The sequence below is a fragment of the Salarias fasciatus genome, unplaced genomic scaffold (genome assembly GCF_902148845.1).
Source record: "Salarias fasciatus unplaced genomic scaffold, fSalaFa1.1, whole genome shotgun sequence".
Lineage (NCBI taxonomy): Eukaryota > Metazoa > Chordata > Actinopteri > Blenniiformes > Blenniidae > Salarias > Salarias fasciatus.
This window is the reverse complement of record NW_021941253.1, coordinates 7,010-31,170: the sequence shown is the minus strand read 5'-3', so window position 1 is coordinate 31,170 and position 24,161 is coordinate 7,010. Positions and strand designations below refer to the sequence as shown.

General features: G+C 51.8%; 1 protein-coding gene and 1 long non-coding RNA gene across 3 annotated transcripts in view; one reads left to right on the top strand and one right to left on the bottom strand.

The window, feature by feature from the left end:
* LOC115384558 (uncharacterized) overlaps positions 1-2,489 on the top strand; it is a 21,439-nt gene extending 18,950 nt beyond the window's left edge. The window contains exon 3 of the long non-coding RNA XR_003930901.1: positions 2,410-2,489. This is a non-coding gene — a long non-coding RNA (uncharacterized LOC115384558). The remainder of the gene's footprint in view (positions 1-2,409) is intronic.
* Positions 1,427-24,161, bottom strand: LOC115384553 (E3 ubiquitin-protein ligase DTX1-like). 2 transcript variants are annotated; one of them, XM_030086814.1, is made up of 12 exons: positions 23,956-24,161; positions 22,353-22,579; positions 12,574-12,788; positions 11,565-12,454; positions 7,428-7,489; positions 7,170-7,331; positions 6,714-6,775; positions 6,450-6,616; positions 6,210-6,363; positions 3,691-3,780; positions 3,515-3,613; positions 1,427-3,437 (listed from the first exon to the last, which is right to left on the bottom strand). In XM_030086814.1, the coding sequence occupies exons 1-12, from the start codon at positions 24,033-24,035 to the stop codon at positions 3,306-3,308; spliced, it is 2,340 nt and encodes a 779-aa protein (XP_029942674.1). In that variant the 5' UTR covers positions 24,036-24,161; the 3' UTR covers positions 1,427-3,305. The 2 variants fall into 2 exon arrangements, with proteins under 2 accessions (XP_029942674.1, XP_029942675.1); XM_030086815.1 differs by lacking the exon at positions 23,956-24,161 and adding an exon at positions 22,810-23,206.

Sequence of the window (24,161 nt, the reverse complement as noted above, 5' to 3'; positions counted from 1 at the left end):
ACATGAGACAAGGCACCAGTCACATTTGATTTGTAACTGTAGATAGCATTTCTACATTTGATAATGAATAATGAAACACAATAGATGTGTGACCATAGATATCTGTACTTCCTTTTAAAAGCTGCCTTTGAATGATCAGGACTCTGGCTGGAGCTCTGTCACTTCACGTGACTCACTTTGCACCAATCAGGTTCCTTCTTTCTGTATGAAGACGTCATTTAGAACCTTCCTGACTGAGGAGTTTGCAACAATGTATCGTTTTGAATGACGTCATCATCTAATTTGACCGAGATATGCAAATGAACCTCGATGTGTCAGTTTTAAAGGTCTTTTGTTTTTTTTTCAAAACTCAATCAAGTGCATCATATTTAAGTCCGATTCCAATTCCGAGCGATCCATGCCGGGATACAGTCAGGTCGGCACCAATCCAAGTCGGCCCTGGTCAACTCGGCACCGCCCCCGGGATACAGTCAAGTCGGCATCAAGCCAAGTCGGCAGTTCGACACGCTGTCATTGCAGCGTCTAGTGTAGCGCCTTTACTTTGTCATTGAAATTGACTGAGGTCAGCCGTCCCTCAGGACCCTGTGTGTAGCGGCGCCTCTGGCCGGAGAGAAGCAGCTGCTGCGCTCACTCTGCCTCGGATTTAAACAAACAAAAAACAAACACAAAAATCGTTGGCAGTGTGGTGGTGGGACAGGATTCCTACACAAGAGGGCCCGTGGGTTTTCATAACCCACCAACCCTACGTAAATTATGCCTGTGAGTGGGGCCCCATTAGGTAGGTTCCTGACGTGTCATTGTAATGTATCCGGGGGGGGGTCAAGTTGTGTCGCTGATATCGGCCGTCTGTCGGGGCCTCCTACCAGCAACTAACTGGTGAGTACTCGGAAAAGGGCCCCATGGGGGGGATTTTTGACACGCTGTCATTGCAGCATCAAGTGTAGTGCCTTTAATTTGTCACTGAAATTGACTGATGTCAGCCGTCCCTCGGGCCCCCTTCAGCTCGGGGCCCTGTGTTGCCTACCCTGTAGCGACGCCTCAGCCTGTCTGAGTAAAGAGCAGACACATCGGTTCGGTTTCATCCATTCTTTATTTTGTTTTCTTTGTATTAATCATTCACACTCCAGCAGTTATTCTGCAGTATTTACACTTTGCTTTTCTCGCCACATTTCGATGCTCCCCGTACCAAAACCTCAGGAACCCACAGGAGGTTTGGAGCCCAAATATCTGATGAGTAAAAAAAAAGAAAAAAAAGAAATTTCAAACTGAAAGGAGGCAGTTTGCGGCACGCGGCCTCTGAACGGGGCTGAGAGGCAGCCGGTCAGACAGGAAGTAACAAAGGTAGTGGTGATATTTCACTTAAAGGCTTCGTGTTCAGAAGAAAACGCCTAAATCACATCGGGCTGATGTGTCTTACTTTTTTTACGTGCAGCTTTTGAAGAAAAGAGCAACATATAACAGCGGTAATGTGACTTCAGTAACGTTTAAAAGCTTTAAAACTGCTTTCATTTGCTGTGAAACTTTAATGTTTGTCTACAAATTGGCTATAAAAGCTTCTCAAAGGTCACAGGCCTCGGCTCTCCATGCACAACTGATGATATGTAGGAAAAAATAGTCACAGAAAAGCAAGTGTACCGTTTCTAATCATAAACTTAGATAAAAGCCTACCGTCAAAGTCCTTTTCCAAAGAAAAGACCACATAAACCAGCTTAATGTCTGTACATCGAGTGAAAAAAAGACGGAGTATTTCATAATACTGTCTTTGTAAACAAATGAAACATCATTAAAACAATGAAAATGTACAAAATGAGAAAAAAGGCAGTTTAATCTATGATAATGTGATGAGAAATGCTATAGAAATAAAAAAGTGACTACACTTTATTAAAAAAAATACAGGAGAATAAAAGAGTACCCTCTTCTCTATGAAGAACCTAAATGAAACCTTCAGCTGGAGTGTTGCTTCAAGACACACACACACACACACACACACACACACACACACACACACACACACACACACACACACACACACACACACAGCTTCTCCCAAAGCAGCCAACCAGGTGTCAGAGGGGGCGGGGCCACGAGGAGCGTCTTTCCGTTGAAGTGGAGCACTTAAAGCTCACGTTTTTACATCTTTTCACCAAAAACAGCAGAGACCGTTGGCGTTGCATAAATCTGGACGTCCAGGTCAGAGAACGACGGCGCCCTCTGGTGGGCGGAGTCCATCTGACGCTCATACAAGTTCAAATGTACCGCAAACTTGCAGTGACCCCCCCAACACACACACACACACACACACACACACACACACACACACACACACCGTAGCCTGTGTTTCTGAAGGTCAACTCGTACCGGGGAGCGAGTTCTGTTCGTACCAGATTATAATCTGAAGCCCGGGCCGAGGCGGAGCTAATGCTAAACTAAACAGGAGGGCTGGGGTTAGCACAGTCACATGACCTCACGGCCAGAGCCAATCAGGCTCCAGCTTCACTCTGCTGGTCTGATACAGCCGTACCTACGAGTGGGAGCCGGAAAAACCCAGAAACCGCATTCCCTCAGGGCTTCTCAACAGGTCGGAGGTTAAACCCACAGAGGTCAAAAGGTCAAATATGAGATGATTTCCATGAGGATTCAAATAAAATCAGAAGCCAACATCAGGTTCGTTCGTTCAGGCAGCTCTCAGCTGCTGTTCACTGGAAACGCCACAAGGGGGCGGGGCAGCATCACCGTGAACCCTGGAGGAGCAGGTGGTTTGAAGGAAGCTCCCCCCCCCCCCCCCCCCCCCCCCTGCCTCCAGTGTGGAGGAGAAAGCACCTCACAAGTTAGTTTTACTCTACCGCTATGCTAAGCTACGTCCGGCCTCCATCATGTCTCTTCCTGCTGCCCTCTCCTCCTCCCCTCCCCTCCTGTCCCCCCCCCCCCCCTCCTCCTCCTCCTCCTCATCCTCCTCGCTCTTCGTCCTTCTTGTAGACAGTTGTGTTTGCACTGCTCTAATGTTTGTCCATCTCTTCCAGCCTCTCTCAGTAAAGCTAACTTGTTTTTGTCCTAAATGTTAGTACCGACTCCTTCGCCCTCCAGACTTGAAGTCCCCGGCTGGTGTTTCCCGCCGCTGGCCCCGCCCCCCCCCCCCCCCCCCCCCCCGCCCCCGCCCGTCCCTCCATCCTCCTCCTCCGGTTTGGTTTGTCGTCCTCGTTTGAAAAGCTGTTTTGGAGTGCTGGCGTCCCGCTCCGCCCGCTGCTGCTGTCTGTGTGTGAAGTCTGGTGCTTCGTCCTGGTCGGGAGCGTTGTAGCTCCGCCCCCTCACTTCTCCACCAGCCCGTCGTCCTCCGTGATGCCCTGAGCTCGCAGCTCCTCCAGCACGTTGTCCAGGTGTCCCGGGTCGGGGAAGCCGTGGCCCGTCAGGTTGGAGCCGAACTCCGTCTTGTGGTGCACCTGAGACGGCGAAACACTGAACGTCAGGCGGGCGGCGGCGCCGAGAGCGAGAGAGCAGGGCGAGAGACGGGCCTGACCTCGTTCCAGATGACGGTGTCGGACTCGCCCGTCGTGCTGGACGTCCCCACGGAGAAGATCAGCCTGCGGTCCCACGCCACCAGCAGCAGCCTGAGGACCTGCGGAGGAGGAAAAGCTGACCGGACCTGGGGGAGCCCAGCTGGGTCGGGGGTCGGGGGTCAGGGGTCGGCCTTACCTTCCGCCCTTTCTCACTGTCGGGGAGGTAGCAGTGCCGGGGGAAGCCTCTGGCAGTGAAGGGCTTCCCAGGGTTCTGATGCTCTGGACCCTGAAAGACCATCAGCGCTCATTTAGAGAAGACCCGAGAGAGCGAGATGGACAGAACGCTCGGAACCGCCTCGGCTGTGTGAGACTGCGATTTAAATAAAGTTAGACTGAAGGACAGTGTGAACGCTGCGATTTAAATAAAGTTAGACTGACGGACAGTGTGAACGTTGTATTTTAAATAAAGTTAGACTGACGGACAGTGTGAACGCTGCGATTTAAATAAAGTCAGACTGAAGGACAGTGTGAACGCTGCGTTTTAAATAAAGTTAGACTGAAGGACAGTGTGAACGCTGCGTTTTAAATAAAGTTAGACTGAAGGACAGTGTGAACGCTGCGATTTAAATAAAGTTAGACTGACGGACAGTGTGAACGTTGTATTTTAAATAGGGATGTGCGAGTACCGATACCAGGTATCGGTATCGGGCCGATACTGGCCTTATTTCAAGGTATCAGGTACTCGTGAAGGCTACCGATGCCAGCCGCCGATACTCCCGGCAAGAAAACCCCACGCGTAGTAAGCCCTCCTCACCAGCAGTTGGCGGTAGTGCAACCGAATGGGATGCAAGCTGCCGACACACATGAAAGAGGAAGAAGCTCCTCTCTGGAGCTGACAGGCGCAGGGCTGCACTGCAGCGGGTTGACTCTCCATGAGTCTCATCCAGAGCAGAGACAACAGGATGAATCCAGAACGGCTGCTCGTCTCACCAGAACTCCGCCGGTGTGGAAATTCTGTTATATAAGTGAAAACGAGCCGAGCTTTGCAGAATGCTAACTCTGCAATGCTAAAATTGCTAAAGGAGGTGGCCGATGTTGTTCATTTACCACTAGTAATCTGTTTAAACACCTCAGGGCGAAGCTTGTGGACGAGAGTCTGACGCTGTTGTGCTGGAAAAAAGAAAACTCCTGCAGCAACTTGACGGCAAACTCTGCAGAAGACCGAGAAACTGAAGAGCAGAGATCCGAGAGCAGCACAGAGAACACGAGCAACTCTTTAAACTCGGGGGTTGTTCTATCTTTGACTTTAGTTCATAAAAAAATCATTAAAATTAGTACATTTAAAAACCTTAGTTTATGTAAAGTGTAAAACTCAGAAATTGTTTTATCTTGCACTTAATTTCATTTAAATAAGTGCAAACTCAGTTGCTTGTTTTATTTTTCAGACTACTATTTTGGACTTAAACATAGTGGCTGGGCTGCCTTTTTATTAGAAATAAAATTCATTTTCAAAAATAATCTCATTGCATTATTTTAAATTTTATGTGTATAAAGTATCGGTATGCAAGTATCGGTATCGGTGAGTACTGAAGATGAAGTACTCGTACTTGGTATCGGTCTGAAAAAAAGTGGTATCGCACATCCCTAATTTTAAATAAAGTTAGACTGACGGACAGTGTGAACGCTGCGATTTAAATAAAGTCAGACTGAAGGACAGTGTGAACGCTGTGTTTTAAATAAAGTTAGACTGAAGGACAGTGTGAAGGCTGTGATTTAAATAAAGTTAGGCTGAAGGACAGTGTGAAGGCTGCGTTTTAAATAAAGTTAAGGCCTCAGTATACTTCCCCGTCGCCGCTACGTCGTTCCTACGACGTAGACGTCGTAGCCCTACGACGGGCTACGACGTCTACGTCGGGGCTTGACGTGCGCCTCCCGAAAATTGTGACTTCGCGTCGTTTCGACGCGTGGTGACGTGAACGTCGAGGGCTGTGATTGGTCCGCTTTCGCGTTCTTTATAGAATAAAGTAGAACTCACCCGAAATGCTTTTCTGATCCGAACAGTGCTTCGGGAGAAATTGAGATCCAAAATTGAGCGGCGCACATCCCGATGCTGTTAGCAGTGTTAGCACTGTTAGCAGACGGGGCTATGTGTATAGCCGCTCCTCAAACGGCTTTAATCGTCCAAAAGCTCATTAGTTTCACCAATATTTCATCACAGTCCGCTCATGCCTCTCCTCCACGACAGCTCGGTGTCGCCAGATATGTCATATATGCAGATATATGTTCGGTAAATGCACGCGTGTCTAGATACGGACGTCTAGAAATCTATTTCTATAGATCTATGTCTAGGTAAAGCCGGAGCTACGGAAGCCGCATTGTTGTTGTGACTGCTAGCGGCTTGGCAGAGGAGGGCGTTCCCTTGACGCAGGAGCAAGATATGTTCAGTAGCGGCGTAGGGTTGTCGGCGTAGGAACGCCGTGGCGGCGACGGGGGAGTATACTGAGGCCTTTAGGCTGAAGGACAGTGTGAAGGCTGCGATTTAAATAAAGTTAGACTGACGGACAGTGTGAACGTATTTTAAATAAAGTTAGACTGACGGACAGTGTGAACGTATTTTAAATAAAGTTAGACTGACGGACAGTGTGAACGTATTTTAAATAAAGTTAGGCTGAGTGTGCAGGCTGCGTTCTGAATGAGGCGGCGCTGGGGGCGGACCTGGATGCCGGGGGGGATGTTGTAGATGATGCGGATGGTCTTGCAGTCGGGGTGTCCCGGCAGCGAGTGCGGGATGACGTGGTACTCCATCTTCCCGGCCGGCTGGTTGCCCGTCTTCACGCCGTAGATGGTTTTACAGGTGGGACACTGCAGGCTGCGGGGGGGGGGGGGTTACAGAGGTCACCTCTTCTTCACGTGTGGTGGGAAACGGCCGGGGCGTGGCCTGCGCGGGGGACCCACCTGCCGTCCTTGTTGCCGTTGTTGTACATGGCGAGCAGGCACTGGAAGTGGTACTGGTGTCCGCACTGGGCCAGCCGGCCCACCGCCTCCGCCCGCGCCGCCGGGCCCACGCCCGGGCCCTTGTACCCCGACGGGCCCCCCAGGGGCTCCATGCAGATGGTGCAGTCCTGGAAAAGAGAAGGCATGAGACCCCGGCCCCGGTCCTGGTCCTGGTCCCGATCCTGACCCGGGAGAGGAGCGGGAAGTGGGGGTCAAAGGTCGTACCTCCTCTGGAGGGCTTTTCACCTTCTGCAGGTATTTCTTCACCACCTCCTCCGGAGTTTTACCTGCAGCGGGACACAAAACCTCACAGCTTAGAGCTGACGATGGACTGTTGTTTATGTCCAACAAACATTTTACAGCCACAAACAACCAGCAAGTAAACAAATGACGTCATATTCAAATCATAAACAAGAAATAGAAATAGAAAAATAGAAAATAGAAATAGAAAAAAAATCACATTTTACATCAAATGAATGAATGAAAACTACTGATTATTCAAAATATGAAGAGATTGTTTCTTGAAAATCAGAATCAAAAGTACAATATTAAAAGTGATATAATACTGAATATGAGTTTAAATCTGCAAAACGTGGACCAGAGCACGGTCCACATCAGACCAGGACTACAGGTTGGTCCACGTCAGACCAGGTCCCGGCAGGACTGGATCTGGAGGCTGACCTTTGCGGGCCTGCTTCTTGGTGGTCTTCCTGCAGCAGTGTCCGAAGCCCGGCACCGGCTTGATGTCGCTCTTGCTGACGGGCGGGGGGTGCAGCACCAGCTTGGGGGGGCGGGTCAGGCAGACGGGCAGAGCGGCGGCGCTCATCAGGATCCCGGTGATCCCTGGAAGACCCGGAGGAGCCCTGGTCACACTGTGACCCCAGTGTGTGTGTGTGTGTGTGTGTGTGTGTGTGTGTGTGTGTGCGTGTGCGTGCGTACCGGCCAGGGCGGGGTGAACAGGGCTGGACCCGTTGAGGTTCTTGACGGGGACGGTGGGCACGCTGCAGGAGGAAACTCGGGTCAGTCTTCAGAAACTCGTCACATTTTTCACAGAAAAGCAGAAACTCACTGCGAGAAGCCGAGGACGGTCATCTGACCGAGACAGAGACAACCACGGGACGAAGACACTCTGCTCCTCCACCTGTCTGAGCTCTGAAGAGGTGTGTGAAGAAACACACCACGCTGTGTGTGAGTGAGTGTGTGTGTGTGTGTGTGGTGCTGAGAGTTAATCCAGGAGTTTCCATCTGCTCAGTGGGCTCAGAGACAGACGTCACACAGCGGCGTGTCAGGATTAACTGCCTCTTCCTCATCATCATCATCATCATCGTCATCTCTGGGAGAACTGACTCCAGATTAGAGCATCTTCCTCCTCTGTCTGATGTAACTTGAACTGGATTCATGAAGTGAATCATTAAGCGCTGACTCACACTCTCAGCTGATCCTGACACTCATCTCACATTTAAAAGAATCCCAGAGATTTTATGTTTGCATTGACTATCATTCCCTGCAATACCTTAAAAAAAAGAAAAAAAAAAGAAGTATTTTCGACTATCATGGCGTTCAGCGGAGCAGGACTTCAGTAACTTGCAGCTCGGTGCTCTTCATTATTCAGCAGTAGTATGCCAAGTAGCTTAGTTAAAAAATACTTCATTCATTCCTATTGTAAGTGTGTAACCGTCCTCTGAATCCAACCAATTAGCAGCCGTTAGCGGGAAAACCCTGGAGGCTGGGAGGAGATGAGCCGGCGTCACGTTTTATTGCATCAGCTTTCCGAGACGCTCCAGTCGAAGACGTTCACAATCCTAAAGCGGCCACACACACTTACTTATGACAGCTCGCCCAGATTAAAACCACCTGCTGATGACGAGCAGGAGACGCCAGCGTCAGATCGGATGGAATCAATGAGTGATGAATACATACATACAAACACACACACACACACACACAGTCTATAATAGGCTGCTGTGTTAGCAGGGACGGCGTTACACTGTGAGGTAAGACACGGCGGAGTCTAATCCGGGATAAAGCTCACATTAACACACTTCCAGCTGCCCCACTGATGTGGAGAGCCAGTGACCGGACCAAGATGGCCGCCCCTCGGCTCCGGAAGCAGCGGTCGAAGTGGCGTCTACTCTTTGTGTCCATAGTCCTGCTACACAACCCAAACACACACTGTGATTCCCGGTGACGGTTTGTCAGGTGGACCTCAAACTTGTGACGCGTCCGTCTGTCAGCGTAGAGCTGCAACATACAGAATGTTCCCTGCAGACGGTTCTACGGTCTCTCTGCGCTGTCAGACGGTCAACACGATGCTTCACGATGTAATGTCGGCGTCTCGCACAGCCCCGCTTCACCCTCTTCACCCCCTCCGGCCTCCAATACACACTGTTTCACACACTGCTGTCCCTGCAGCTCTAAAGGACATCAGCTGGACTGATTCAGACACAGACACACACACACACACACACACACACACACACACACACACACACACACACACACACACACACACCAGCACATCTGGCCTCCTCACCCAGCTTCCCTCCACCGACCCAAAACCCACTGACGGCCTCCGTCTCGTTCCCACAATCCCCCCTGAGCCCACATCCTCCACCGCGTCTCATGTGACGACAGTCAATATTTACCTGGAGTCAAAGACAGTGTGTGTGTTGGCCTTATTTCCTGCACCAGTGTGTGATCAGTCTCTGGCAGTTTGCTGACGGTCTTATTTGTTTGTTTGCGTCCTGACCCCCCCCCCCCCAACCTCTCTTTTCATCGCCATGGACCACAGCACTCCAGCAGCATGGAGGGGGCATCATCAGTAAACGGCTGCTGCAGACTGGAGGACTGGACCTGGATCCAGAGAAAGTTCTGGACCAGAACCTCAATGAGCTGAGCGTCACATGGAAAACGCCGTCATTCGCCTTTAGAATCTTCTGATTAAGAATCTTCTGATGAAGGTTGTGAAGCGTTCTGATTGGACAGGAGCAGGAAGTGATGCATTTACCTCTACAGGAAGTAAACAAACTCCACTTCCTGCTTCTCCCTTCTTCTCTCTTTTTCGATTAACTTCAATGCTACAGCTTTAAAAAGACCTGCAGTTTTATGCTTCTGTCCATCCGTTCATTTAATTATATCTGTTTCCTCTAAGGCTCCAACACATAAATCGTCTCCGGTGGAGTCTAACTCTTGTTTAGGCGGCCATCTTGGAATATGTGCATTGTTGCGACAGGACAAGAGAACGAGCAGAAAGGCCAGAGTTCATCTAAAGCAGAGGGAAGGTTTACATGAAGGACGGGTTCGTTGATTCAACTTTAGAACCAGAGTAAACCAGCAACTTGATTCAGAATTAAAACTGGAGCCAACTGGAGCGAGAAAAACAGCCTGTCAAAATCCAGAAAGACAAACATACCAGGACAGAACAGTGGGAAGGGAATATCAAAAAGGCTGGAGTGGGGGAGGGCGGGGAATAGAGGGTCAGCATTGTGCTGCTAATGCAGCCCAGGCTGGGCTAATCCAACAAAGGTTACTGTGGAGACCAACAATGAGGCAGCGAGGGGCCCAGACCACTGAGACGCCAAGGGCGAGGGGGAGGGGGAGGGGGAGGGGAGGGGGAGGGGGAGGAGGCACCACCAAAAATCTACATGACAAAACCGTCTGATGTGCAGGTCCCGGCACTGGGAAACGGATCACGGCCCGAGCAGAGCGTGTTTCAGCTGTGTAAACCAGACGGTGTAGCAGCTAACGAGACGCTGCGGCTAGCTGCTTCACATGCTAAGACCAACGGCGGCAGCACGGCCCGGGCCCGACGCTCAGACCTCTGCTGGATCGCAGCGTCTCGGGGGAAACGGGCGGCAGAGCGCAGGAACAGCTGGAGCTCTCTGCAGGTGTCTGAGCTGAAGGTGATCCAGGCTACAAGCTAATGACAGCCCTGTTCGCACACATTCCTGGTTACTATCTGTCGAAAACCTTTTCCAGGCCTGGAGATGATTCACAACTTTCCCGGGAGGTTGTCGTCCTCAGAAAACCAGCCCGAGCCTCCATGACGCGTCTTGAACTCGAGCTCCGTCTGCGTTTCCACAGACTCTGACAGCCTCCGTCAGCTGCAGGGTTCTGGAGCTAGCACAGTGTTAGCATGCAGCGCTATGTTAGCTCTCACTCTCTGAACTCTGCGTGTTTCCATCAGGCATCAAATCTCTTCAGAGAGCAAGGAGGCCCCGATGACCTCTGACCCCTCAGTGTCAAGCTGCAGCTTCGTTCTGTAATCAATTCCTAATCATTGTCATTCGGCTGTTCACGCTTTCCTCACATCTAACGGATAAAACAAGGCTCCTGGCTGAGCTAATGCTGCTACCATCCAGAGATCATCCAACAGCACCAAGTCTCTGGCGTGGAAAAAAGGAAACCGATTTAAGTTTCGACCAGAGGTTACGCTTGTAATCAATTAAGCTAACCAAACCAACAGATGTGAAGCAGCGACGGCTGCTCTGCTCGCTGTTAGGCCAGCACACACTGCAGGGGAACCGGGCCGAACTTTGCCCCCATCTTCTGGAGCGAAGGGAAACCGCTCAAAGTCACGTTGGACTACGCCACATCTGGAAGTGAGGAGCCGATTCTCTGATGGAGGATCTTCCAGTGTGTGTTCTGCTCCGTAGCGACTCCACACACTGGAAGATCAGGAGAGGCAGATCTGCTATAATCTGTCTTCTGTTGTCTTCCGGAGTCTCTCCTCCTGCAGTGTGGACCAGGCTTTAGCCACAGCTGATCTGAAGCAGCTTTGTCACCTGTAGCTCTGCAAGTTTTATAAATTAGCATTAGCATCATCTGACGCGGCAGTCTTTCTGGGCTCTTTGCATTTAGCTAACGGTTAGGTTTAGCATTTTTCAAAGCTAGCGTGTCTGCCTCACGAGCAGAGCCATTAGCATCATCTGAAGCAGCAGTCTGCGCGAGTCACGCTGCAGCTACACAGTCAGTAGCATCAGCACTGGCCTGTACAGGCAGTAGCTGTGATTAGCATTAGCATTAGCATTAGCATTAGCAGGCTGTGAGCGTCGTGTGTGGAGGTGGCGCACTCACCCCGAGGCGATGAGCGCTCTGGACTGAGCCATGGCGATCCTCTGCAGCGCCGGCCGGCTCAGCCCGGCCAGGCTGGAGCGCTGCGGCAGGGGGGCGTGGCACACGGTGGACGGCGTGCGCTGCGGCTTCATCACCACCGGCGACGGGGACGGCACGGGGGAAGGCGGCGTGGTGACGGCGCTGGCGGGGGTGACGAGCGTGGCGGTGGGCACGGGCTCGCCGGCGGCGGACGAGGACGACGCGGAGTGCTTGGGGGGGATGGACGGGGGGACGGACGACGGGGGCTGGGGGGGCGGCAGGGACGGCGGCGGCGGCCTGCCGGAGGACGCGGAGACGGCCATGGAGGAGGCGCCCGCCGTGAGGGCGGCCAGCGACTGGGCGAAGAGCTGGGCGTTGCGGCGGGGCGAGGCGGTGTTCCTGGAGATGGCCAGGCCGTGCGGCAGGGTCTGGTAGTAGTTGGAGTTGGAGTTGGAGTTCTGCTGCAGGCCTCGGCCCAGGGTGGCCGACTTGGACGGGCTCAGGGGTTTGGAGGCGGCCGGCGCCGAAGTCTTGGAGCGCTGCATGGTCAGTGAGCGGCGGCCCAGAGTCTGGATCCCTGCCCCGCCCCCGCCCCCGCCCGTGGTGTTGGTCTTCACGCTCAGGACCAGCATGCACTGCTGGCAGGAGCAGGGCTGGCCCAGCCCGGTGACCGCCACGCCTCCGTTGGGGTAGACGGAGCTTCCGATCCCCATGCCGGCGCCAGACACCCCGACCCCCAGCAGGGCCCCCGTCAGACCGCCCCCTCCTCCCAGACCGCCTCCTTTGGGTATGGGCAGGGGTCCGGAGACCAGAGGGTAGGCCACGTCCGCTCGCCTCTGGATCCTCCGACAGCGCTGGCTCTGTCTGTTCACCTGCAGGAAGCACAGAACAACAGAGTCACTCTGCTGTCGCCGTTTCATGGCTCAACTCCATTTTAACGACTCAGTTTTTGATAAAGGTCTGCGGCAAACGGAGCGGCCCAGCGGCGGACCTGCGTCATGTTCTGGAAGTCGATGAGGTAGCAGAAGCCGAGCGGCGTCAGGTCCAGGCCGGCCTGCTGCCGGCTGTGGGCGCACTCAATGGCGATGGCCACCTCCATGTCGTACGGCGTCCAGGAGCCGGCGTCGTTCTCCCACTCCCACTGCCAGCCCTGACCCGGGGCCGAGGAGGGGTCGTAGAAACTCCTCCGCACCGGACGTATGGTCCCTGAATCACACACACACACACACACACACACACACACACAATGAATTAAACGCTCCAGTATCAAACCAGTTCAACCAGCTGCTGTGTACTGGTTACCTGGAGGATTACCCCAACGCTCACCATTTCAAACCGGGTCCTAAACAAGTCCAGCACTTCTTAAAACCTGGTGACAAACCAGAACTTACCAGTTTTTTTCAGTAAACAAACAAAAATCAGAGGTCAGCTATTTAGGTTAATGTAAAAATCCGAAGAATGGCTGAAAGCTGCCGGGCAGCGGATTCTTTTTTCCGTCAGTCCTTCTGGTCTTCCTCGTGTGTCCAAGAGTGTTTTGCTGAAGAGCTGATCTTTCCCACTTCTATTTGTAGCTGACACAAAGCGAACGGACTCCTTGAGTGAATCCCACCCAAACCAGAATACTCCCAAACCCAGCACGAGCTGAAAATCACCCAGGTCATAACAAACTAGTCTAAACCTGCTTTAAAACTGTGCTGGAACTAGTTTAACATTACAGCCAAACCAGCGATGACGGCACCTCGACACCTGCTCTCCTCACAGCCCACAACTGGACTAAACTGGTCTGAAACTAGTCCTGAAACTGTCGATAACTGGTCTAAAGATAATGTCCAGGCAGTCAGAAACCCATCATACCCGTGTTTGATGATTCTAAAAGCAAGCCAAACCCAATCTACACTCACTCCTAAACTAGTCCTACATTAAACCAGACCATGACTAGCTAGCTCTGGGAGCAGGTTTAGAAAGATACGTTGGAGTTTTGAGTGAACCTTTAGACCATAGCGAGTCATAACGACATATTACCTGAAATACAGCCTGTCCAAGTCACAAAGCAGGCCAGGGCTACTTAAGAATTAAACTGTAGCAGCAAGAAGAAGAATTCATGTAAGTTGAACATTTGCGTCAAACGATTACTTAAAACAAACAGCTAAGAAATAACTGGAACTCAAAGGGACCACCACCCAGAGACAAGGCTGCCCTCTGAGCACGGCGCCGGGCTGCTGACAGGATCATGGGGGTCTGGTGGGAGAAAACCGCGGCCTGTCAAAAGGGCATGGGGGGTCACGGAGGACCTCCCTGTAGCCCCGGCCATACACTGTTCATAACTAGTCAGCCTCATGTGTTCACCGATGTGGTCCACAGGGCGGCAGCTCGTCCACACACACGGAACAAACCATGGAAGGACACTTCGTGAAGTAATGAATTACATACATGAACATGCAGCAAAACGATGTGAGCCGAGTGAACGAATGAAAAAACCTTCAGGGGGCCGAACGGCGGCAGGAGGGTCCCTGAACAACCAACCAGGAGCCACCGCTGTCTCCAGGGGCAACAGGCTATTCAGTCAATGCCAGGACAAGCAGTGTGTGTGTGTGTGTGTGTGTGTGTGTGTGTGTGTGTGTGTCACTGGCAGAGGGGGATGAGCACACAGACATCAGCAAAGGATGAATGTGAGGCTGAAAAGAGGCAGAATATAATCAGCAAGACGGGACGGGTGAGGAGAGGACAAGCAGGACACAGAGCAGGTGAAGGCAGGATGGGTGTGTGTGTGTGTGTGTGTGTGTGTGTGTGTGTGTGTTAAAGAGCTGACGGAGACGTCACTGTGAGACCAAAACATGGCCTGCAGTCTCACTGAGGAGGCTCCAGGGCGGCGTGTTGGAGACGTCTCCAAACCAATTCACCTGGAAGTCAACGAGGAAGACAACGAGGAAGTCAACGAGGAAGACAACGAGGAAGACAACGTCTCCGCAGCTTTCCGATAGGCTGCCGTGGATCTCTGCATCGTGGAGACGAGACGTCGCTGTAACTGATGGAGCCGCCTTCAGGGCCTACTGGAGACGGGAAAACGTCTCCAAGAAAATGTCTGAATTCCCTGCAACTCTCCAGGAGGCGTCGGAGACTGGAGTCGCCACCAGGTGGCGTCCTGGTCTCCGGGCCAGTGAGACAGGCCTGTAAGGCATCACTGGCTCATTCCATAGAATGACAACTCTTGTTTGGCTCATGAGCACTGAGGTTTCCACAGCACCACCCAGCTTTGTGGAGAACATCCTGGGCTCAATACCGGCCAGGACTTCCTGTGTGGAGTTTGCATGTTCTGTTTGGGTGGGTTCCTCTGGGCTCTCCGTTTCCTCCTGCAGTCCAGAAACAAGCATGAGCTCCCATACAGCCCTGTGACCGACCGCCGCTCGCAATAATCAGCAACTCGCCCTGAAGGGAGTCTGAGTGGAGGCACGTTTCGTGTGTGTGCACGTCCTGTTGCACGCAGTAAACAGGACCAGCTGGAATCAGGCTCAACGTGTCTGGGTGTGTCCCGCTTCTGGACCTCTGGATCCGAGCCCGGATCAGACCGCAGCCGTCACTCCACGAGGGAGGGACGACGTCAGAGATCACAGCGGAGGGGGTTCTGCAGGGAGTTCGGCTGGTGGAGCCCGATTCAGCCACCCAACGACGAGGGACGATTCAGACACAACCTCGTGGACGGACGGCGGGGGGAGGACAAGCATGTGGAGCCGTCAGGAGACAAACGAAAAAAAAAAAAAAACTTGTTTTATCATGAACTCATCCGGTTTGGGGCGGTGAGGGGAGTAAATACGACGAGTCGGCTTCAAAGCACAATGACATCAAGGAAGAGCGCACACACACACACACACACACACACACACACACACACACACACACACACACACACACACACACACACACACACACACACACACACACAAATAAGCAGGCTCTGTCTGTGCGTAGCAAAGACTTGAAGCCAAATGTCAATATGGTGAGTGTGTGTGAAAATGTGAGTGAAGTGAAAGTGTGTGAAGGGAAGGAGGCACAAGGCGGCCTGAAGCAGGTGGAAAAAGAGAGAGGCCATCTGCTCTTTATTGTTCTCACACACACACACACACACACACACACACACACACACACACACACACATTTTAAGTAAGGTAATAAGTGAAATACTGAAGCGTAAACGTGCGCTACAATGAAGAGCAGATAAAAAAAGAAACTTGCAGGGAAAAGCAATTTTTCAAAAAACAAAGAAAGAAAAACAACCCTGTTAACAAATTAACCTACAATAAATAAAAGTCTGGCCTGTTGTTGAATAATTAATGCAAAATTCAACCTATAATAATTTTTAAATAATTCATAATATAATGGATCATATCTAAGACTAATACTCCCAACTGAGAAGGAGAAGGTTGTGGTGCAAGAAAACACATCCTGTACACATCCTGTGTGTGTGTGTGTGTGTGTGTGTGTGTGTGTGTGTGCGTGTTCTGCTTTGAAGTGGTTCAGATCACAGATTTTGTGATTCACACCTCATCTGACTGGTTAGAGTCGACAGAGTGAAGCGACCTGACTGACTGATGGCTGACAGCACGCTCAGCCAATCAGAGTCAGCAGAATGCCGTCATGGGGCAACTGTAGACTACAGTGCCCCCCCCCCCGGTCCATAAGTACATCAGAAACGCCAGAATGAATCTAAATATAACATAAGAAAAAAAAACCTGTATATCGACAGATCAGTGGGGGAGAAAAAAATTGCAGATAACGCTAAAAATATGTAACACAGGCTCCGATATTAGCTGGGAGGGTTATCTGTAAGCCCCTAACACACACACACACACACACACACACACACACACACACACACACACACACACACACAGACACGCTCAGTCTTGTATTTCTATCCTTGTGGGGACCTTCCATTGACTCCCATTCATGTCCAGCCCCTAACCCTGACCCTTACCCTAACCCTAACCCACACCACAACAAAGCCTAACCCTAAAGAAATGTTTTTGACCTTTTACTTTTTTCAGTAACAACAACATGGTCAAGAAAACACTGTTTCTCCTACTTAGGACCGGAAAAAGGTCCCCACAAGGCACGTCGTTTCACGTTTTGCTATCCTTGTGGGGACATTTGGCCCCGACAAGGATAGAAATACAAGAACACACACACACACACACACACACACACACACACACACACACACACACAGACACACACACACACACACACAGGTCAGGTGGTGCTTCTTCACACTCACTTCTCATGAAACCTTCAGGGTCGGTAACTGTGTGGGAAAATCCGCCGTCCGGCATGAGGCAGCACTTCCTCTTCCTTCAGCCAATCACAGACGTCCAGGATTCAGCTGATGGTTCCACGCTCAGTGCTGCTGCGTCAGTGAGCCGAGATGTTTCCAGCACACTGCGACAGTGTTTCACTCTGTTTCTCTGGTTTTCAGCTGGTGAGTTATGAAAACCTGCAGATTCTAAAGGAGCGAAACGCTAACAGGCTCTCCAAGATGGCGGAAACCCACCCAATCTGGCAACACTGGCCTCCCTGAAGCGGGCCGGCAGCAGGCGTGGGCGGACATGGAGACAGAAACAGAATCCTCCTGATCTCAGGAGAAGTCACCAGAGGGACTCCGGCCTGGCTGAAGCTCAGGACCGAGGCTGGTTTGGGGAAACCCGACCCAGCGGCAGCCGCTTGACCCTGTTCCACTGCAGACACTTCCAGGCCTCCGCCTCGCTGTTTTCATCTCATCCATAAATCTACAGAGAAGCACGACAATACCTGCTGCAGGCATTCTGAGGTGGGAACAGGAACCCGAGCTGAGGCGGCCGGACGGAAACACGTCGCCTCATGACTCCTCACTTCGGACAGGAGGGCAGAAAGTGAGGAGACGGTCAGCGCCGACCTACAAGGACGCCGTCTGTAAAACTGCAGCCCAGACACCTGATCTGCTGACGTTCAGAGCTACGATACGAAACATCGGCGCTCCTGCCCAGAGAGGAAGTGAGAAGACCGATCCGTGTAACGTGGCAGCTCTCCATGCAGCCGTCCAGTCAGCTCTCAAAAACCCAGTATTCCCATCCTCCTGGCCTCGCGTCGCTTCTTTGGATTTGAGCAGAGACGATTCCGTTCTGGTTCTGGGTCTCGGACGGTTCTCCATCTCGAAGCGTTCCCAGCTTTGGTTTCTCCCTCAGAGTTACATTCACACTGGTTCTAGGTACACTAAAGCTTGTTTCTCTCAAACATTGTTCACAAACGTGTCTAAATCTGTCAGTGAGCACTTCTCCTTTCCCGGGACCGTCCCTCCACCTCTCCGGAGGAGCAGATCCACAGGCGGCCCGGGGTCCAGGTCCCGGTCTACTGGAACGCAGAGTTTTCCTGCTCAGCGCAGGTTTCACACCTTCCTTCACAACAAGCAGTGACATGTATCACTGGTGGCGGCAGAAGGAAACTGAATGATCCTGCAGTGACCGGATCAGAACACAGCCACAGACGAACAATGTCTGAGTGTGTGTGTGTGTGTGTGTGTGTGTGTGTGTGTGTGAGAGAGAGAGAGAGAGAGAGAGTGGTTCTACTGGCTCATCTCCAGCTGCCGTGGTCTTCACAGGGCTGGCAGTATGTTTTAGTTAATCTTGTGCATCTTGACAACTCTTGCTTTCAGTTTCATCACAACGTCTTTAATTCTCAGGTTTCCTGTGAAAAGACAGAACACCAGTCCAGGCTTCTGAGAGGAAAGATCACTTCTTCTGTCTATCCATTAATGAAGAACTGACAGTTCTACTGCAGAGCCTTCAAAGAACCTCTCCACCTTGTGTTTGAACGACCACACCCACACTGACAACTAACAGTGATGGACCTGCATATCTCTCTCTCTCTCTCTCTCTCTCTCTCTCTCTCTCTCTCCTCTCTCTCTCTCTCTCTCTCTCTCTCTCTCTCTCTTCTCTCTCTCTCTCTCTCTCTCTCCTCTCTCTCTCTCATCTCTCTCTCTCTATCTCTCCGCTCCTCGTCTCCTCTCTCCTCTTCTTGAGGCGTTCTTCATCTCTCTCATCTCTCTCTCTACTCTCATGTTGTTACAGAAACTGTTCAAGTGAGGAACATGATTTCATGGTTTCAGTTTACAGGATTTCATACAGGTCTTTCTTTTTTTTTGTGGGTGTGTGTGTGTGTGTGTGTGTGGGTGTGTTGTGGTGGGCCCCTCGGGGTACTCCTCACAGTAACCTGACTCGGCGATTGGGGTCGGATGCTCTGACCCTGCTGTTTTCCCTGACATGAGATTTATGACACATCCACAGAGCTGAGAAGCAAACAACTGGCGCCACCGCGCCGTCCACTCTCCTCTCGACTCACCACACACGTTTACACAAACAGTTTAAAATTCCCTTTAGCTCCAAATAAAACTTAACTCTGAATAAAAACAAAATCTTGTAAACACCTTAAAGCGATACTTCAACATTTTGGCAAATTGGCCCATTTAGCACAATTCCTCAGTCATTTCGAACAGCATACTTACTGTTTTTGTGAGGGCGAGCTGTTGTTTATCCAGAGGTGAGTCGGGGAAGGTTTTCGGGACGGACACAATGGAAGTGGATGGTATTTTTGTTCCCCCTCGTCAAACTCATCAAATACACAATCCAACAACCCCAAAACACTTTGGTGGACACGTTATAATCCACACATTCACTACGCTGTGGAACACCAACAAATAATATTGTAGCATTACGACACTGAAGCAAATACTGGGAACTACTTTTTCTTTTGAAATCACTACGCCCAGACGCCATGGTTAGTAAGTAGTTCCGTCTGAGCAATCTTCGCATGAACAACTCAATCTCGTAATTTAGCATTAATATTTCACAGCGTAGTGAATGTGTGGATTATAACGTGTCCACCAAAGTGTTTTGGGGTTGTTGGATTGTGTATTTGATGAGTTTGACGAGGAGGAACCAAAATACCATCCACTTCCATTGTGTCCGTCCTGAAAACCTTCCCCGACTCACCTCTGAATAAACAACAGCTCGCCCTCACAAAAACAGTAAGTATGCTGTTCAAATGACTAAGGAATTGCACTAAATGGGCCAATTTGCCAAATGTTGAAGTATCCCTTTAAATCTGAACGAACCAGATTATTCTGAATGAAGTGGATGGTTTACTCTGATTTAAAAGTGGAATTAAATGATTTCTCGATCATGTAAACCTTTCGTTCCTCTTTAGCCTAATTCCAGTCGTTCTGTTCAAGCTCATTTATTGACGCACATATTCCAAGATGGCCGCCCGGAGCGAGCGTCGGTCTCAAACGGAGACGACTTGTTTCACGGAGCCTCAGAGGAAATGGAAAAGAAAAGAATCTGGGTGTCATGACACCTCCGCAGCTGGACGACCATCCAGATGCTGCCTTCACAGAGCAGAGATGGAGTCGGTACAGGCGGACGTCGCACACCGCTGTCAGCGCTCCCTCCAGCCGACCAGCCGTCACACCACCTCCTGCCACAGGGTGGCGTCCAGCTTGCAAACGACAGCTGTGAGACTTCTTTATAAAGTTCTTTAAATGAACGCTCAGCCTCTGCTGTGCGGCTGGAGGCTCCTCCCTCCTCCCTGGTTCTGTTGGTTCTTGCTGTTTGTCGCCGTGTGGCGTTCAGGTTCTGTTTCCAGGTTTTCATCCTGTTCAGCGCGGCTCTGCGGTTCAGCTGCAGCCGTTCATAAAGCGCTGCATCAATAAAGTTGAGTCAAACTGTCCGGTCCCTCCTGTCCTCTGCGTCTCCTCACAGCTCCTGTTTCTGCCCAAACCTCACTTCCTGCTCCAACGACCACGTCTGTAGTGCGAGTAAACACCAGTCGGCCCCCCCCCAGCCCCCCCAGCTCCATTCAGCAGACCCACCCCCACCCCGGGTGTCTCTGGGGAGCGCCCCCCGCCCCCTGCCCAGCCTCCGCCGTGACCCCGGTGCCCCGGGGCATTGTGGGGGTCTGGGAATGTGTCTCCTTCAGCAGGAGCAGCTGGGCCCAGAGGAGCAACAGGCTGCGGCGGCGGCGAGAGAAAGACGGCGAGGGGCCGACAGAAAGGACCCGCTGACACGCCAGGCCTTTAAACGCCTCCTGAAATAAGGCCGTGTGATGGCGGCTTTCAGCAGCGCGCTTTAAAAACACATTTCAGCCCATCTTCTCCTGACGGCCGACGCCCCGGCCCTCCGGCAGCGCACGAGGAAAAATCCCAGTTTATTCACACTTCTGCTCACAGCGATCACTTTTCTTCCAAAGCTGCTCACATGAGTTTCTGATCAAACTCAGCAAAGTCGTCAAACATCGCTGTTCAGCGCTCGATTCAAGGCCCAGAGGTCCTGGAGCACAAAGGGACCCGTTGTTAGGAGCTAAACTCACCCTGTACCAGCCAAATTATGTGTTCTGCTTGGTGCGTCCCACATTCAATAGATGTGTAATAATGTGAGCTTCAAATGGAGATGGTTAGTATGTATTATATATCTATAGCTGTAGTGAAACACAACGTGAGAACATATGGCCTTCTGCAGCCAGACAGCATCAGGCGCGTCTGCAGCGCCGTCAACATGACGTCCAGCGTTTCCTCCACATCCTCCTCACACAAGAAAAAACCTGATGATCCTTTCAGTGAAGACGTAGAGATTTTCCAAAGAAAAGGACACACTGAGTGTAAACACTGACTAAAATATCAGATGAGGTGAAGAGTAACAAGCTACCGGGGAAACGCCGGAGTTTCACTCAACATGACAACAAGAAACCAGAAACAACACCTTATAATGATCCCACCTGGAGAGCCCACCTCCACTGGAGAGACCCTGCTGCTGCTCTGCTGAACCTCCACCTGCTGCACCTGCTGCTCTGCTAAACCCGCCACCGCTCTGCTCATCGGGCTGCTGCCTTGCTCAATGTGCTGCTCACCATCCTACTGCTCTGCTGAACCTGCAGGAGCTCGACACACCTGAGCCTGAGGCGCTGACAGAAGATCCACTTCAGAACCCTTCTGGTCGATAAGGCTGCTAGACTGAACCACGCATGACCTCCGAGGTCCTCAGGAGGAGGTTCACTCAGCCATCAGGACCTCTGAGGTCCTCAGTGAGGAGGTTCACCTCAGCCATCAGGACCTCTGAGGGCCTCAGGAGGAGGTTCACACTCCACACTCAGCCATCAGGACCCTCTGAGGTCCTCAGGAGGAGGTTCACTCAGCCATCAGGACCTCTGAGGTCCTCAGGAGGAGGTTCACTCAGCCATCAGGACCTCTGAGGTCCTCAGGAGGAGGTTCACTCAGTGATCAGGACCTCTGAGGTCCTCAGGAAGAGGTTCACTCAGCCATCAGGACCTCTGAGGTCCTCGGGAAGAGGTCTACTCAGTGATCTGTGTGTGATAATAATTTCTCTGCTGCAGTCAGACTGTGGGTCACTGGACAGACTGGATGGATCAAGCAGCTGCTGGGTCTCCTCACACACTCCTCACACACTGATCTGAACCAGAGAGGCAGTGTGAGCAGAAGACTGAGTAAAGCTCAACACGCTGCAACACAACAACATTCACATTTGGACTGATGCGATCATGCAAAGTGAAAACACACATGGTGTGTGTTTGTGTGTGGATTCACAACCCTGCATATTTCCCCCATGCTGACCCAAATAGCCCTCGTGCCAACATCTGGGCTGCTGGAGAGCCCTCCTCTGTGGGGACAGCTCCCTGATCCAGCTGCAGACAGAGGTGTGTCTGGCTGCGTGCCAGCCGTGCACGGCTCACCTGTGTCCTGCCTGAACTGGTGCATGGACTGGAGGTCTATGATGTAGGGCGAGAGCCGGCTGTCCACCTGGCCGAGGACCACGCTCCCTCCGCGGGGGTCTCCGCTCCGGATGGCCGCCTCGATCTGGTGGGACACGGCGGCGCTGTAGGGCCGCCAGCGGCCGTGCTCGTTGAGCCATTCCCACACCACCACGGCGGAGGCCAGGAGCATGTTGCTAGCGTTGGCCCTGCGAGGAGGACACGGGGAGAGAAGTGAGGGGAGGCCGGGGAGGGGGCGCCGAGCGGCGGCGCGGCGAGCCAGGAAACACCGAGGCTGCGGGCGGAGGCCCAGCCGCTCAGAACCACCCGCACATCGGTCCCCTGGCGGGGCTCGGCTGACCTCTCCGCGGCCACTCCGCCTCCTCCTGCCGCTAAACTAACGCAGGCCGGCGGGGTCTCTCCGGTGCGGGGGTCTTACATGGAGCCGCGGCGGAGCTAACGCCGGCGGGGGGGCGGCGCATTCTTCACCGGAGACCCGAGCTCCTCTCATGGCCGCGGGGGGAAGCAGATCACGGTCCTCGCTGAAACAAAGGCGCCTCGGTGAGGGCGGACCATGAGCCGGGCCCGGGCCGTCCGCTCGCTCCTCCGTCCCGTCCCGGTCCGTCTCCCGGCTGGAGGCGCGTCTCTCCCGGGTGGAGGCAGCGCGGAGAGCCGCTCCAGCCGTCTTCCTCCCGGCTCTGGGGCGTAGCAGACCGAGTGTGGAGCAGCCGGCGGCTTCCAGCGGCTTCCAGCGGCGTAAACACGGAGGAGGAACGGGTCGGACCGGTCTCGAACCCGCGACCCCGGAGTCACAGCGACGTCTGAACAAAGAGGCTGAGCAGAGCGGTCCGCTGCACACCTCCGACCGCTCCAGAGCAATCAGACACTTTATACCAGGACGGAGAACTGAAAGACTCAGCTCCAGTACACGTAGTTTTACACTTCTTTTTTAAATTGGGTTTAAAGGTAAACGAATTTGATGTTTTAAAGTAAAATAAATACTTCCATGGTGTCAGGAAACAGTAGTTTGTTCTCAGATACAAAGACTTTCACAGTTTTTAAACTTAATTACAGGCAAAAAGTTTTTCTTTTTTCATATTTTAGTTACTCAATTCCATGAGTATCCTCATAATACTAGGATACTAAATGAAAGTATTACATTGATAACCTGTAACTTCCAGATCTACTTATGATCACATTCAAATAATCATTACTGTAGTAATTACAACAGTTTTTTCTTTAAAGCAACATGCAGGATTATAATCATTTAATATTTTTCAAACTGGTTAATACAACTGATCAAGTACAATAAGGTTCAAGTTTCCCAACTATTAAAATCTAAATTTAAATCGTGTAATCTATTACCACAAATACTATTCATAGATAATGGTGTAACTGTGATTCATGATGAATTATTTCACATTTAGTTACAGTTCCTATTGAAAATCATTGGTATAAAGTATATTAAAAGTAATTTGCAGCAGTCAGACGCCTTTTCAGACATGAGATAATCCCTCAGATCAGAGTAATCAGACTACAGTCCGCCTGATCTGCCTCCAGAGCAGGAAGGTGTGCCCCCCCTCACCTGTTGAGGGATCTTCCGGGTCCATTCACCGAGTCCAGAGCCTTTGGAACCGAACCCAGAAGCAGAAGGAGCCTCCTCATGAAGGAAGTCTAGCCTTTGGGGACCCGCCATGGCTCCGTGGACCGCGGTCCTTCTGTCCCGCTGCTGGGACTCTCCTGCTGCTCTGAGGGGAGGGGAGGCCGGAAACTCCAGATCCTGCTTCTCTC